The sequence below is a fragment of the Ascaphus truei genome, chromosome 2, assembly GCF_040206685.1.
Source record: "Ascaphus truei isolate aAscTru1 chromosome 2, aAscTru1.hap1, whole genome shotgun sequence".
Taxonomy (NCBI): domain Eukaryota; kingdom Metazoa; phylum Chordata; class Amphibia; order Anura; family Ascaphidae; genus Ascaphus; species Ascaphus truei.
The window spans coordinates 9,787,869-9,803,513 of record NC_134484.1 but is presented as its reverse complement, the minus strand read 5'-3'; the positions used below and the strand labels follow the sequence as shown (position 1 = coordinate 9,803,513).

General features: G+C 41.5%; 2 protein-coding genes across 6 annotated transcripts in view; one reads left to right on the top strand and one right to left on the bottom strand.

Moving 5' to 3' along the window:
- Window positions 1-6,520, top strand: part of LRRC14 (leucine rich repeat containing 14) — a 28,905-nt gene extending 22,385 nt beyond the window's left edge. For all 5 annotated transcript variants that reach the window (XM_075581288.1, XM_075581303.1, XM_075581279.1 and 2 more), the window contains exon 4: window positions 5,599-6,520. In XM_075581288.1, coding sequence (XP_075437403.1) covers window positions 5,599-6,163 — 565 coding nt within the window. In that variant the 3' untranslated portion in view covers window positions 6,164-6,520. The remainder of the gene's footprint in view (window positions 1-5,598) is intronic.
- Window positions 1-15,645, bottom strand: part of LOC142488078 (uncharacterized) — a 908,622-nt gene that overhangs the window by 178,642 nt on the left and 714,335 nt on the right. The gene's annotated exons all lie outside the window — the stretch shown is intronic.

Here is a 15,645-nt window from a genome sequence, read left to right as displayed (position 1 = left end):
CTCCTCTTCTACTCATGCGCGCGCACTGACTAACACACACACACACACACACACAATGACTAACTGACACACACGATGACTGACTGACACTGACTCACACACACACACACACACTGACTGAGTGAAGATGGTATCCAAGCTCATGTACAATAACACCCAAAGAGTCACGTCTGCATAATATGTTTAGTAATGTTAAAGTAGCAATTTGTGCTCTGTGTGCATATGTGCGCACACAATATCCGCGCTCTCAGGATGTTAGTGTCTTGGGTGTTGCCATGCAAGCTAATCACAGAAAGTTATACATGATCACCAAAGTGTTCATAATACCAGCACTGGACATCCGTTAAGTGAATAAAAAAAAATAATAGGTGTTAATTTAATCCATACAATACAGGATAGCCTGACATTTAGGACACCTGAAGAAGGTCCCCATGGGGACAGAATTGGTGGGTTTGTGATATCCAATAGATATATCTAGATACCCTATTTGAAACAAGGGGTCTCTCTGAGCTAAACCGCTGCACTCCAAGCTAAGTGGATTCCCCGGTCCCTAAGATATATTTAATTTTAACCTCCCTTACAAGAATTTTTCTTTTAAAGAAACAACCTGGCTGCTGGAGTGCAGCTCACTGGCTGCTGGAGTGCACCTCACTGGCTGCTGGAGTGCACCTCACTCTGGTGGCCAATAGAAAGCCTAGGTGGCATTGCAGCTTCCATTTGGTCGACCCAGCATTCATCTTGTGTTGCAAGTACTGGCAAAATAAAAACATTATATATCTATCTACAGGGCTTGACAAATGCGGTCGCCCGTGGCAACTGCATTGTGGCTGCTGTCGACCGCTTACCTGCGGCGGCGTCTCCAGGTCTTCTCCGTCGTCTTCTGCAAAGTCATCTTTTCCCCCTGCAGCTCCAGTTAAAATGGCCGCGTGACGTCATGACGTTACCGAGTCCCATTGCCATTGTCACTGTCCCGTTGTCATTTGACGCCGCGTGGCCATTTTAACTGGAGCTGCAGGGGGAAAAGATGACTTTGCAGGGAAAAAGAAAGAGAAAGCCGCTTCACGCCGCCGGACCCGCCGCAGATGTCGTGGGGAGGAGGGGGGAGGTTTGGGGGGATACTGACTTTTGGGGGCGGGGATACTGACTTTTGGGGGCGGAGGGGGGTTGGTATTTTGCCCAGTTTGTCGGGATATATATATCTATCTCTCTATCCTGTTATCTCTATCTATCCTCTTATCTCTATCTGATCTCTATCTTCTTATCTCTATCCTCTTATCTCTATCCTCTTATCTCTATCCTCTTTTCTCTATCCCTATCCTCTTATCTCTATCCTCTTATCTCTATCCTCTTATCTCTATCCTCTTATCTCTATCCTCTTATCTCTATCCCTATCCTCTTATCTCTATCTCTATCCTCTTATCTCTATCCCCTTATCTCTATCCTCTTATCTCTATCCTCTTATCTCTATCGCTATCCTCTTATCTCTATCTCTATCCTCTTATCTCTATCTCTATCCTCTTATCTCTATCTCTATCCTCTTATCACTATCCTCTTATCTCTATCCTCTTATGGATATCACTTGTGAGTGGTTTGACTTGCTTTGCTAGTCCCATGCTATGTGAACAGCGATGCATTTGCTTATATGGGCTCCATGTGAATGGATATTCCAGGCAAAAGGTGACACATTGTGTGCTCATTTGCATGTCATTTCCCAGAATCCCTTGCGGTGGAAGCACTGTATGCTAGGTGATAAATGTTGAAAGGCAGAGAGGCAGACCTGTCTAAGACATGTGAATGTGCTCACAAGTGATATTCTTTATTGGCTGGGATCAAGGCCAGTTGGCTCCTATTCGTGTGGCCGATGTAGAGCCTGTAAAGTGTTTCCAACCACGAAGGAGTTTGCTGACCCTAAAAAACACACAAGTTATAAAATCAATGACTTCATCAACTGTGTCACAGGAGTTATGTACCTGGGTTTGTATGCTGCCGTGGTAAATTATATGTGGGGAAGGCACATCGCCAGTTTAACATCAGGATTCTAGAACACCTGGGCTCCATTCGGAATAGTGCGGATACACCAGTAGCACGACATGTTCTGCAAGAACACAACGTAGAAAGCAACACATTGATAGCGATACTTACTTACTACAGGTCTATCCTCTTATCTCTATCGCTATCCTCTTGTCTCTATCTCTATCCTCTTATCTCTATCGCTATCCTCTTATCTCTATCTCTATCCTCTTATCTCTATCTCTATCCTCTTATCTCTATCCTCTTATCTCTATCGCTATCCTCTTATCTCTATCTCTATCCTCTTATCTCTATCGCTATCCACTTATCTCTATCTTATCTCTATCCTCTTATCTCTATCTCTTTCCTCTTATCTCTATCTCTATCCTCTTATCTCTATCTCTATCCTCTTATCTCTATCTATATCCTCTTATCTCTATCCCTATCCTCTTATCTCTAACCTCTTATCTTTATCCTCTTATCTCTATCTCTATCCTCTTATCTCCATCCTCTTATCTCTATCTTATCTCTATCCTCTTATCTCTATCCTCTTATCTCTATCCCTATCCTCTTATCTCTATCCTCTTATCCCTATCCTCTTATCTCTATCTCTATCCTCTTACCTCTATCTCTATCCTCTTACCTCTATCCTCTTTTCTCTAACCTCTTATCTCTATCCCTATCCTCTTATCTCTATCTCTATCCTCTTACCTCTATCTCTATCCTCTTTTCTCTAACCTCTTATCTCTATCCTCGTATCTCTATCTCCATCCTCTTATCTCTATCTTATCTCTATCTCTATCCTCTTATCTCTATCTCTATCCTCTTATCTCTATCTCTATCCTCTTATCTCTATCCTCTTATTTCTATTTTCTTATCTCTATCCTCTTATCTCTATCTCTATCCTCTTATCTCTATCTCTATCCTCTTATCTCTATCCTCTTATCTCTATCTCTATCCTCTTTTCTCTAACCTCTTATCTCTATCCTCTTATCTCTATCTTATCTCTATCTCTATCCTCTTATCTCTATCCCTATCCTCTTATCTCTATTTTCTTATCTCTATCGCTATCCTCTTATCTCTATCTCTATCCTCTTATCTCTATCCTCTTATCTCTATCCGCTTATCTCTATCCTCTTATCTCTATCTCTATCCTCTTATCTCTATCCTCTTATCTCTATCCTCTTATCTCTATCTCTATCCTCTTATCTCTATCTCTATCCTCTTATCTCTATCTCCATCCTCATATCTCTATCCTCTTATCTCTATCCCTATCCTCTTATCTCTATTTTCTTATCTCTATCTCTATCCTCTTATCTCTATCTCTATCCTCTTATCTCTATCCTCTTATCTCTATCCTCTTATCTCTATCTCTATCCTCTTATCTCTATCTCCATCCTCATATCTCTATCCTCTTATCTCTATCCCTATCCTCTTATCTCTATTTTCTTATCTCTATCTCTATCTCTATCCTCTTATCTCTATCTCTATCCTCTTATCTCTATCTCTAGCCTCTTATCTCTATCTCTAGCCTCGTATCTCTATCTTATCTCTATCTATATTCTCTTATCTCTATCCTCTTATCTCTATCCTCTTATCTCTATCTCTATCCTCTTATCTCTAGCCTCATCTCTATCTCTGGCCTCTTATCTCTATCCTCTTATCCCTATCCTCTTATCTCTATCCCTATCCTCTTATCTCTATCCTCTTATCTCTATCTCTATCCTCTTTTCTCTAACCTCTTATCTCTATCCTCTTATCTCTATCTTATCTCTATCTCTATCCTCTTATCTCTATCCCTATCCTCTTATCTCTATTTTCTTATCTCTATCTCTATCCTCTTATCTCTACCCTCTTATCTCTATCTCTATCCTCTTTTCTCTAACCTCTTATCTCTATCCTCTTATCTCTATCTTATCTTTATCCTCTTATCTCTATCCCTATCCTCTTATCTCTATTTTCTTATCTCTATCTCTATCCTCTTATCTCTATCCTCTTATCTCTATCCTCTTATCTCTATCCTCTTATCTCTATCCTCTTATCTCTATCCGCTTATCTCTATCCTCTCATCTCTATCATCTTATCTCTATCCCCTTATCTCTATCTCTATCCTCTTATCTCTATCTCCATCCTCATATCTCTATCCTCTTATCTCTATCCCTACCCTCTTATCTCTATTTTCTTATCTCTATCTCTATCCTCTTATCTCTAGCCTCATCTCTATCTCTATCCTCTTATCTCTATATCTAGCCTCTTATCTCTATCTCTAGCCTCTTATCTCTATCTTATCTCTATCCTCTTATCTCTATCTCTAGCCTCTTATCTCTATTCTCTTATCTCTATCCTCTTATCTCTATCTCTGTCCTCATATCTCTATCCTCTTATCGCTATCTCTGTCCTCTTATCTCTATCTGCTTATCTCTATCCGCTTATCTCTATCTGCTTATCTCTATCCTCTTATCTCTATCGCTATCCTCTTATCTCTATCACTATCCTCTTATCTCTATCTCTATCCTCACACAGCATGGGACTAGCAAAGCAAGTCAAACCAGTCACAGGCATGTTTCAACCTTATAAGGTCTCATCAGTGTGAGGTTGGTTTATACTTGCTTTGCAATATTTCTAGGCTGGGTAGGTTTACCATATACATTTAAGTTATGGTGGGTGAAAAAGGCAACAAAAAACCTCCACCGTTAGCATATAGCCAGTAAAGAATATCATTGGATTGAATGAGGGATTTATATATTGATTACCCTTGGGATATTACACGGAGATTCCTGGACCAGGAGCACCGGTAGTTGCATCTTTATTTTATCACTTACTGGTGTGCAGCTATTCTCATTCTTCAGTATTGGGAGCATCAATACATTATTTAACACTGCTGCAGTGTATTGGTATGCCTCTTCAACGCCTTGGTTATTAGTAGGTTCCTTAACCGCTTCCCATACAATTCTACCCTTCCATGACCTGTACTGATAATAGGTCATAAATTGAGTGCTTGAGCCAGGGATTGCTATAAATGCATCTATATTTACCCATTACATAGATATGCGTGGATCTATATAACAATTAACACCCAACATACTACTACCATTTTTATTGGGGAAGTAATTTATCCCTAGCACTGTATACATCTTCACTGTTTTTGTGCCGATGTTATATCACCAATAAAATGTTCTTATTTTTGGACACTATTTTTGGCTTTTACTGGTATCCGTCCTCCTCCAGCGATGGGAGCGGTTACTACAGGTCATCTGTGTCTGATTTCCAGTTAGCTACACATTCATTGGACTATTATGTTATTAGATTTTATATTACTGGACTGAGTGCAGCCAATAGGGTTCTTTTGGGTGATTTAAGGTAGAAAAATACTTTGTTTTGGGAGATGTTTTTTTAAACCGAATCCGACTCAAGGTAGAGCAAACTTGTTAACAATCTGCAGAATATACGTATGTACAATAATTAAAACCCCAGGTTCATTTTAATTCCATGTTTACCTGTCACTATACTTTGTCCTGACGGGACATTGTCATCAACTGTAGCACATTGATATGTCTTAACCATGTTTGTATGTGGTCTCACTTGCAGAGGTTTGGAGAAGCCCTTGGAGAGCTTGGAACTGGCCTTCTGTTACCTCCTGCCTGTGGACCTGTGCTATCTCTCGCAGAGTATCCATGTCTCATCTCTAAAAACATTGGACCTTAGTGGGAACAACCTGTCTGCGATCCTCCTGCAACCCTTCCAGCGCCTAATCACCGAGGCTTCAGGGTGCCTGCTCCACTTGGACATTATGGAATGCAAGTTGACTGACACCCACCTCTCCTCATTCCTGCCTGCCCTCTGCCGCTGCTCACGCCTCCGTTACCTTGGTCTCTTCTGCAATCCATTATCTTCCATGGGGCTGAAGATGCTTCTGCAGAATTCCGTGCTCCTACCTGATCTTCGGCTAGTGGTTTACCCAATCCCCGTGGACTGTTACGATGAGAGTTTGCCCACCTATTCTTCCTCCTTTTTGGACAACTCTTTTGACCAGGAAAAACTGCTAGGGGTAGGAGCAGAACTGCACCAAATGCTGGTCACAGCTCACCGAGAAGATGTGGTGTGGACCACAGATATGTACAAGTACAGAGCACTGGAATATGTTGGCCTGTAGAAACACACTACGCCAAATCAAGTATACATTCAAGTGCCCAAAGGCCCTAAATACCATTCAGTTCCACCCTTGACCACACCATTTCAACAATTGTATACATAGATACGTTTTTCTCAGTAAAAACAATAATTGTGAATCTGAGGGGCAAAACTCTCAAAATTGTGTTTGTCCTGGTATGATTTTTTTTTTTGTCCATTTTACTGGTGCCCCCAAAGGAAATGATCCAGAAGAGCATTTTAAGCTGCAGTTCAAGCAAAATCCCACATGTGTTTTTATTGTTTTAAATAAATCAGATATGTACTATGAAAAAATACTTGTAGCATTTAAAAACATAAAAAATAAACAATTTTTAATGTATTCTAATATAACAAGCATTTTTGTTCCGATAGCAACCATATACAAAGTCACATCCCCTTCTGAAACAGCATCACCTTTTTGAGCCCTGCCCTCTCTAGCAGTGAACCAATTGTATCTAGTGCCTGCCTGGTCACATGATCTTCCTGAAAATAAGTTAACGAAACACACAAAACCCCAGCAAGCACTTTTTGGGAACCCCTGAGCCCCCACAAAATATATATGTATATGTGTCAAAAAGGAGTGCTATTGAGCGTGGCAAATGTATACAACAAACGACAGAGAAGCCCAATGCTACATCCAACATGACAGAAATACACAGTAAAATACTTATATATTCTCTTGAAAAAGGGTAATTTAGTTTAACCCTTTGGCCAAAGCGTTGTAAGCTTGCGAGCCACGACAAGGCAGACACCCGTTCGCAAGTCCTAACACTACCAGATAAAATACTAATATTTCTCCTATTAGGATTAAAATTCTCATTTACCTCTATTAGGAGGGAGAAAGACCACATTGGGTCTATATCCAGTAGAATGAAAGGACCGACGACAGAGAAGCCCAATGCTACATCCAACATGACAGAAATACACAGTAAAATACTTATATATTCTCTTGAAATAGGGTCATTTAGTTTAACCCTTTGGCCAAAGCGTTGTAAGCTTGCGAGCCACGTCAAGGCAGACACCTGTTCGCAAGTCCTAACACTACCAGATAAAATACTAATATACCTCTATTAGGATTAAAATTCTCATTTACCTCTATTAGGAGGGAGAAAGACCACAGTGGGTCTATATCCAGCAGAATGAGGAACCTGCAAACTAGGGAAGTGGGGAGGGGCGGGCTTAAAACCTGGGAAGGAGGAGCCACTAACCTCCACCAGCTGGAACAGCTGAGAATGGGTTAACAAAACACAGAACCCCAGCAAGCTCTTTTTGGAAACCCCTGAGCCCCCACAAAATATATGAATGAAAGGACCTACTCACTTGGGAAGTGGAGAGGGACGGGCTTACAACGCTTTGGCCAAAGGGTTAAACTAAATGACCCTTTTTCAAGAGAATATATAAGTATTTTACTGTGTATTTTTGTCATATTGGATGTAGCATTGGGCTTCTCTGTCGCATGATCTTCCTCACAGAACTTTGGGGGGAGCACGGTAGTTCCAGCCTTGCAGACTGTTTGGAATAGTTGAAATGCTTTGATGCTGGACTAGATGGCAGAGGAGGCAGTTTACAGCGTAATTCACATGCAAAACTGCCTATACATTTTTAAACTCTCAGTTGCTGTGGCACTGTGAGCACTTTTTCTGATACAATTGTCTCCCCCCGCCCCCCCCCCCCTTCTCCCCTTCGCTGTCACTGGCTCCCCGCACACCACGTGACCGTGTCGCCGCACGGGAAGACACCATCCTTGTCTTCCCTGCTGGCTGACGCGCCATGGCGCTGCGTGAGTCACGACAACAGACACCACCGGGGCTTGCCTGATAGAGGCGAGGGTCTGGTGTGCGCCGCGTCAGTGTGTAGATTGTATTGATGCACATATTGAAGGGGGGGGGGGGGGGGCGGGAACTTGAGCTGTAGCTTTAAAGCTCACTTCACACAGATGTTTTCCTGCATTGTTCTGCCAGTAAATCTGCACAGCAGGTTTCTCTGTTTAAGCGCTTACGCTCAATACGTTGGATCGCACAGAGCTTGCGGACCTTGTTGAATGTCTGGATGCGCCAGAACGCCGTCATGCAGTCTCCAGCAAGTGGTCCTTTCTCCGACTTTCCGCTTCCGTGATTGCGCTTTGCATGATGCCGCACGTTATGTTCAAAATGTTCAGCGCTCCTCGTGATAAGGAAAGAAAAGAGAAAACAATATAGTGAAGTACGTTGACAATATGTCATAAGCACATAGAGATGGTAAGATATGCACTTACATTCACGTGCCTATACCAGGCATGTAAAGGTATCTTCTGATGTAATTTCACCTCCTTGTAGTAATAAAGGATTTCAAAGGGGACTTCTTTTAAAAGCTCCAGCTTTATATAAATTCAGGTGTAAAATACAAAGGGACAGACCAGTTCATGTGCGTTACTTCGATTTCCGTGACATCCATCGCCGATCCAGCCGGCGTTCTACGTCACTTCTGGCAACCCTACGCGTTTCAAAGGCTGTCCTTCGTCAGGGGTGATGCCGCACGTTCCAGATCAATTTGCTTTCTACAGGTCTCGTCCTTGCAGGCTTTGATATGTATTCGGTCTTGTGAAGAAGGTGGTGTGTTTCTAACAGCGTTTGGTAATGTGTCTGGTTGGACCTCAATTGAGTTGTAACCTGCTTAAGCTTTTCATAATCAACAATATTTATAACATGAACCATTTAAATGCCAGTGTTTTTCCCCGGCCTTCCATAAATTGTCATGGTGCTCATCAATGGCAGATTCATAATTTTCATGGGTCTACTGTGTAAGTGTGTGTCCATTTAGGATTTACACTCTGTTGCGGTTGTGTAATGGACTCATCGTCTGCGGTGTTAATCAGTTGCATGGCGTGGTGCCTGGTGAGACTGAGTTCTGCCATGCTGCAGGTGTCTGTAGGCGTTAATGAAGGACGACTGTCTCTGATAGATGACACCAACCGGCACTAACAGTGAGCTTTACTCACAGGTGTGTGTGGCTCTGATCCGTGTCCTGGCTGGATGTCCGTAACGTAGCCCTAGCTGTGGGGCTGTAGCATAGGGGTAGATCTGCAGGGCTTGTATCTTGGCTTGTGCTGAGGTACTGTGTGTGCTTACTCACTTTGCAGCTTGTCTGCTGACTCGGAGATGCTGTGTGTTTACTCACTTTGCAGCTTGTCTGTGCTGACTCGGAGATGCTGTGTGTTTACTCACTTTGCAGCTTGTCTGTGCTGACTCGGAGATGCTGTGTGTTTAGTTGCTTTGCAGCTTGTCTGTGCTGACTCTGAGATGCTGTATGTTTACTCACTTTGCAGCTTGTCTGTGCTGACTCGGCGATGCAGTGTGCTTACTCACTTTGCAGCTTGTCTGTACTGACTCGGAAATGCTGTGTGTTTACTCACTTAGCATCTCCGAGTCAGCACAGACAAGCTGCAAAGTGAGTAAACACACAGCATTTCCGAGTCAGTACAGACAAGCTGCAAAGTGAGTAAACACACAGCATCGCCGAGTCGGCACAGACAAGCTGCAGTGTGTTTAGTTGCTTTGCAGCTTGTCTGTGCTGACTCGGAGATGCTGTGTGTTTACTCACTTTGCAGCTTGTCTGTGCTGACTCGGAGATGCTGTGTGTTTAGTTGCTTTGCAGCTTGTCTGTGTCCAGCCCTTCTCGGATAAAGTTTTTTTTTTTTTTTTTTTTTTTTTATTATTGCTCTGTCCTAAGCTTCCTGGGGATTAGTGCGCTTTGACAGACAGCTAAATAAAAACGCACTAAATCTGGTCCCAAATGGAAGTACTGTAAAACCTTTTAGATAATAAACACTGAGAAAACACTCGGAACATTTCCTGCAATTTACTGGAGGTTTGACATTTGGACCAATCATTAGCGCTTGTACACCATTCCCTCCCAGTGCTGTGAAGACACTTTCCCTGCGCTGTAGGAGATTGTAGTCCCCATTGATTTGAAAGGAGCTGATCTCTTCTCCAGCACAGGGAGGACAGCTCCACAGCACAATGAGCCTAAAGCGTTGTTGGAGAGGTTTTACCTTCAGAAGATTTATCCAGATTTGAAAAGCTGGAAAGACTTGCTGGGGTTGTTCTGCTGACTGCTGGTAACCCCTAACCACATGCTTTAAGTGCTGAGCTGCTTCATAGAAACGCCTTGCCCTGCAGGTGGCATATACAAACATTTTGTCACCGAGTTTATGTATGCAGCTACATTTTAATCCGTCCAGGAACATGACTTCAGGACGGTTTCCCAGACATGTCCTCTTATGACATTTCAACCTGCTTATCCAGTATATGCTGAATTTAGCTGATGTAACTATACAATTATCATGCGGAAATTAGATTTTTTTTAAAAAATTTTTTTTTACAGAAACGCCATTTGTGTGTGTGCACTGAGTAAGAGGAACACTGTCAGCGAATATAGAGGAACACTGTCAGCGAATAAGAGTAATACTGTCTGAGAATAAGAGGAATACTGCCGGTGAATAAGAGGAATACTGCCGGTGAATAAGAGGAATACTGCCGGTGAATAAGAGGAATACTGCCGGTGAATAAGAGGAATACTGCCGGTGAATAAGAGGAATACTGCCGGCGAATAAGAGGAATACTGCCAGCGAATAAGAGGAATACTGCCAGCGAATAAGAGGAATACTGCCAGCGAATAAGAGGAATACTGCCAGCGAATAAGAGGAATACTGCCAGCGAATAAGAGGAATACTGCCAGCGAATAAGAGGAATACTGCCAGCGAATAAGAGGAATACTGCCAGCGAATAAGAGGAATACTGCCAGCGAATAAGAGGAATACTGCCAACTGTCAGTGAATAAGAGGAATACTGTCGGTGAATAAGAGGAACACTGCCGGCGAATAAGAGGAACACTGCCGGCGAATAAGAGGAACACTGCCGGCGAATAAGAGGAACACTGCCGGCGAATAAGAGGAACACTGCCGGCGAATAAGAGGAACACTGCCGGCGATTAAGAGGAACACTGCCGGCAAATAAGAGGAACACTGCCGGCGAATAAGAGGAACACTGCCGGCGAATAAGAGGAACACTGCCGGCGAATAAGAGGAACACTGCCGGCGAATAAGAGGAATACTGTCAGTGAATAAGAGGAATACTGCCAGTGAATAAGAGGAATACTGTCAGTGAATAAGAGGAATACTGCCAGTGAATAAGAGGAATACTGTCAGTGAATAAGAGGAATACTGCCAGTGAATAAGAGGAATACTGTCAGTGAATAAGAGGAATACTGTCAGTGAATAAGAGGAATACTGTCAGTGAATAAGAGGAATACTGTCAGTGAATAAGAGGAATACTGTCAGTGAATAAGAGGAATACTGTCAGTGAATAAGAGGAATACTGTCAGTGAATAAGAGCAATACTGCCAGTGAATAAGGGGAATACTGTCAGTGAATAAGAGGAATAGTGTCAGTGAATAAGAGGAATACTGTCAGTGAATAAACGGAATACTGTCAGTGAATAAGAGGAATACTGCCAGTGAATAAGAGGAATACTGTCTGTGAATAAGAGGAATACTGTCAGTGAATAAGAGGAATACTGTCAGTGAATAAGAGGAATACTGTCAGTGAATAAGAGGAATACTGTCAGTGAATAAGAGGAATACTGTCAGTGAATAAGAGGAATACTGTCAGTGAATAAGAGGAATACTGTCAGTGAATAAGAGGAATACTGCCAGTGAATAAGGGGAATACTGTCAGTGAATAAGAGGAATACTGCCAGTGAATAAGAGGAATACTGCCAGTGAATAAGAGGAATACTGCCAGTGAATAAGAGGAATACTGCCAGTGAATAAGAGGAATACTGCCAGTGAATAAGAGGAATACTGTCAGTGAATAAGAGGAACACTGTTTGTGAATAAGAGGAACACTGTCAGTGAATAAGAGGAATAGTGTCAGTGAATAAGAGGAACACTGTCAGTGAATAAGAGGAATAGTGTCAGTGAATAAGAGGAATACTGCCAGTGAATAAGAGGAATACTGCCAGTGAATAAGAGGAATACTGCCTGTGAATAAGAGGAATACTGTCAGTGAATAAGAGGAATACTGTCTGTGAATAAGAGGAATACTGTCAGTGAATAAGAGGAACACTGCCAGTGAATAAGAGTAATACTGTCTGTGAATAAGAGGAATACTGTCTGTGAATAAGTGGAACACTGCCAGTGAATAAGAGGAACACTGCCAGTGAATAAGAGGAATACTGTCAGTGAATAAGAGGAACACTGCCAGTGAATAAGAGGAACACTGCCAGTGAATAAGAGGAATACTGTCAGTGAATAAGAGGAACACTGCCAGTGAATAAGAGGAACACTGTCAGTGAATAAGAGGAATACTGCCAGTGAATAAGAGGAATACTGCCAGTGAATAAGAGGAATACTGCCAGTGAATAAGAGGAATACTGCCAGTGAATAAGAGGAATACTGTCTGTGAATAAAAGGAATACTGTAAGTGAATAAGAGGAATACTGTCAGTGAATAAGAGGAATACTGCCAGTGAATAAGAGGAATACTGTCAGTGAATAAGAGGAATACTGCCAGTGAATAAGAGGAATACTGTCAGTGAATAAGAGGAATACTGCCAGTGAATAAGAGGAATACTGTCAGTGAATAAGAGGAATACTGTCAGTGAATAAGAGGAATACTGTCAGTGAATAAGAGGAATACTGTCAGTGAATAAGAGGAATACTGTCAGTGAATAAGAGCAATACTGCCAGTGAATAAGGGGAATACTGTCAGTGAATAAGAGGAATAGTGTCAGTGAATAAGAGGAATACTGTCAGTGAATAAACGGAATACTGTCAGTGAATAAGAGGAATACTGCCAGTGAATAAGAGGAATACTGTCTGTGAATAAGAGGAATACTGTCAGTGAATAAGAGGAATACTGTCAGTGAATAAGAGGAATACTGTCAGTGAATAAGAGGAATACTGTCAGTGAATAAGAGGAATACTGTCAGTGAATAAGAGGAATACTGTCAGTGAATAAGAGGAATACTGTCAGTGAATAAGAGGAATACTGCCAGTGAATAAGGGGAATACTGTCAGTGAATAAGAGGAATACTGCCAGTGAATAAGAGGAATACTGCCAGTGAATAAGAGGAATACTGTCAGTGAATAAGAGGAATACTGTCAGTGAATAAGAGGAATACTGCCAGTGAATAAGAGGAATACTGCCAGTGCATAAGAGGAATACTGTCAGTGAATAAGAGGAATACTGTCAGTGAATAAGAGGAATACTGTCAGTGAATAAGAGGAATACTGTCAGTGAATAAGAGGAATACTGTCAGTGAATAAGAGGAATACTGTCAGTGAATAAGAGGAATACTGTCAGTGAATAAGAGGAACACTGCCAGTGAATAAGAGGAATACTGTCAGTGAATAAGAGGAATACTGCCAGTGAATAAGAGGAATACTGTCAGTGAATAAGAGGAATAGTGCCAGTGAATAAGAGGAATACTGTCAGTGAATAAGAGGAATAGTGTCAGTGAATAAGAGGAATACTGTCAGTGAATAAGAGGAATACTGCCAGTGAATAAGAGGAATACTGTCAGTGAATAAGAGGAATACTGCCAGTGAATAAGAGGAATACTGTCAGTGAATAAGAGGAATACTGTCAGTGAATAAGAGGAATACTGCCAGTGAATAAGAGGAATAGTGTCAGTGAATAAGAGGAATACTGCCAGTGAATAAGAGGAATACTGCCAGTGAATAAGAGGAATACTGCCAGTGAATAAGAGGAATACTGTCAGTGAATAAGAGGAACACTGTTTGTGAATAAGAGGAACACTGTCAGTGAATAAGAGGAATAGTGTCAGTGAATAAGAGGAATACTGCCAGTGAATAAGAGGAATACTGCCAGTGAATAAGAGGAATACTGCCAGTGAATAAGAGGAATACTGCCAGTGAATAAGAGGAATACTGTCTGTGAATAAGAGGAACACTGCCAGTGAATAAGAGTAATACTGTCTGTGAATAAGAGGAACACTGCCAGTGAATAAGTGGAACACTGCCAGTGAATAAGAGGAACACTGCCAGTGAATAAGAGGAATACTGTCAGTGAATAAGAGGAACACTGCCAGTGAATAAGAGGAACACTGCCAGTGAATAAGAGGAATACTGTCAGTGAATAAGAGGAACACTGCCAGTGAATAAGAGGAACACTGTCAGTGAATAAGAGGAATACTGCCAGTGAATAAGAGGAATACTGCCAGTGAATAAGAGGAATACTGCCAGTGAATAAGAGGAATACTGTCAGTGAATAAGAGGAATACTGTAAGTGAATAAGAGGAATACTGTCAGTGAATAAGAGGAATACTGCCAGTGAATAAGAGGAATACTGTCAGTGAATAAGAGGAATACTGTCAGTGAATAAGAGGAACACTGCCAGTGAATAAGAGGAATACTGTCAGTGAATAAGAGGAATACTGTCAGTGAATAAGAGGAATACTGTCAGTGAATAAGAGGAATACTGTCAGTGAATAAGAGGAATACTGCCAGTGAATAAGAGGAATACTGTCAGTGAATAAGAGGAATACTGCCAGTGAATAAGAGGAACACTGTCAGTGAATAAGAGGAATACTGTCAGTGAATAAGGGGAATACTGTCAGTGAATAAGAGGAATACTCCAGTGAATAAGAGGAATACTGCCAGTGAATAAGAGGAATACTGTCTGTGAATAAGAGGAATACTGTCAGTGAATAAGAGGAATACTGTCAGTGAATAAGAGGAATACTGTCAGTGAATAAGAGGAATACTGCCAGTGAATAAGAGGAATACTGTCAGTGAATAAGAGGAATACTGTCAGTGAATAAGAGGAATACTGCCAGTGAATAAGAGGAATACTGTCTGTGAATAAGAGGAATACTGTCAGTGAATAAGAGGAATACTGCCAGTGAATAAGAGGAATACTGTCTGTGAATAAGAGGAATACTGTCAGTGAATAAGAGGAATACTGCCAGTGAATAAGAGGAATACTGTCTGTGAATAAGAGGAATACTGTCAGTGAATAAGAGGAATACTGCCAGTGAATAAGAGGAATACTGTCTGTGAATAAGAGGAATACTGTCAGTGAATAAGAGGAATACTGTCAGTGAATAAGAGAAATACTGTCAGTGAATAAGAGGAATACTGTCAGTGAATAAGAGGAATACTGTCAGTGAATAAGAGGAATACTGCCAGTGAATAAGAGGAATACTGTCAGTGAATAAGAGGAATACTGTCAGTGAATAAGAGGAATAGTGTCAGTGAATAAGAGGAACACTGTCAGTGAATAAGAGGAACACTGCCAGTGAATAAGAGGAACACTGCCAGTGAATAAGAGGAATACTGTCAGTGAATAAGAGGAATACTGTCAGTGAATAAGAGGAATAGTGTCAGTGAATAAGAGGAACACTGCCAGTGAATAAGAGGAATACTGCCAGTGAATAAGAGGAATACTGTCAGTGAATAAGAGGAA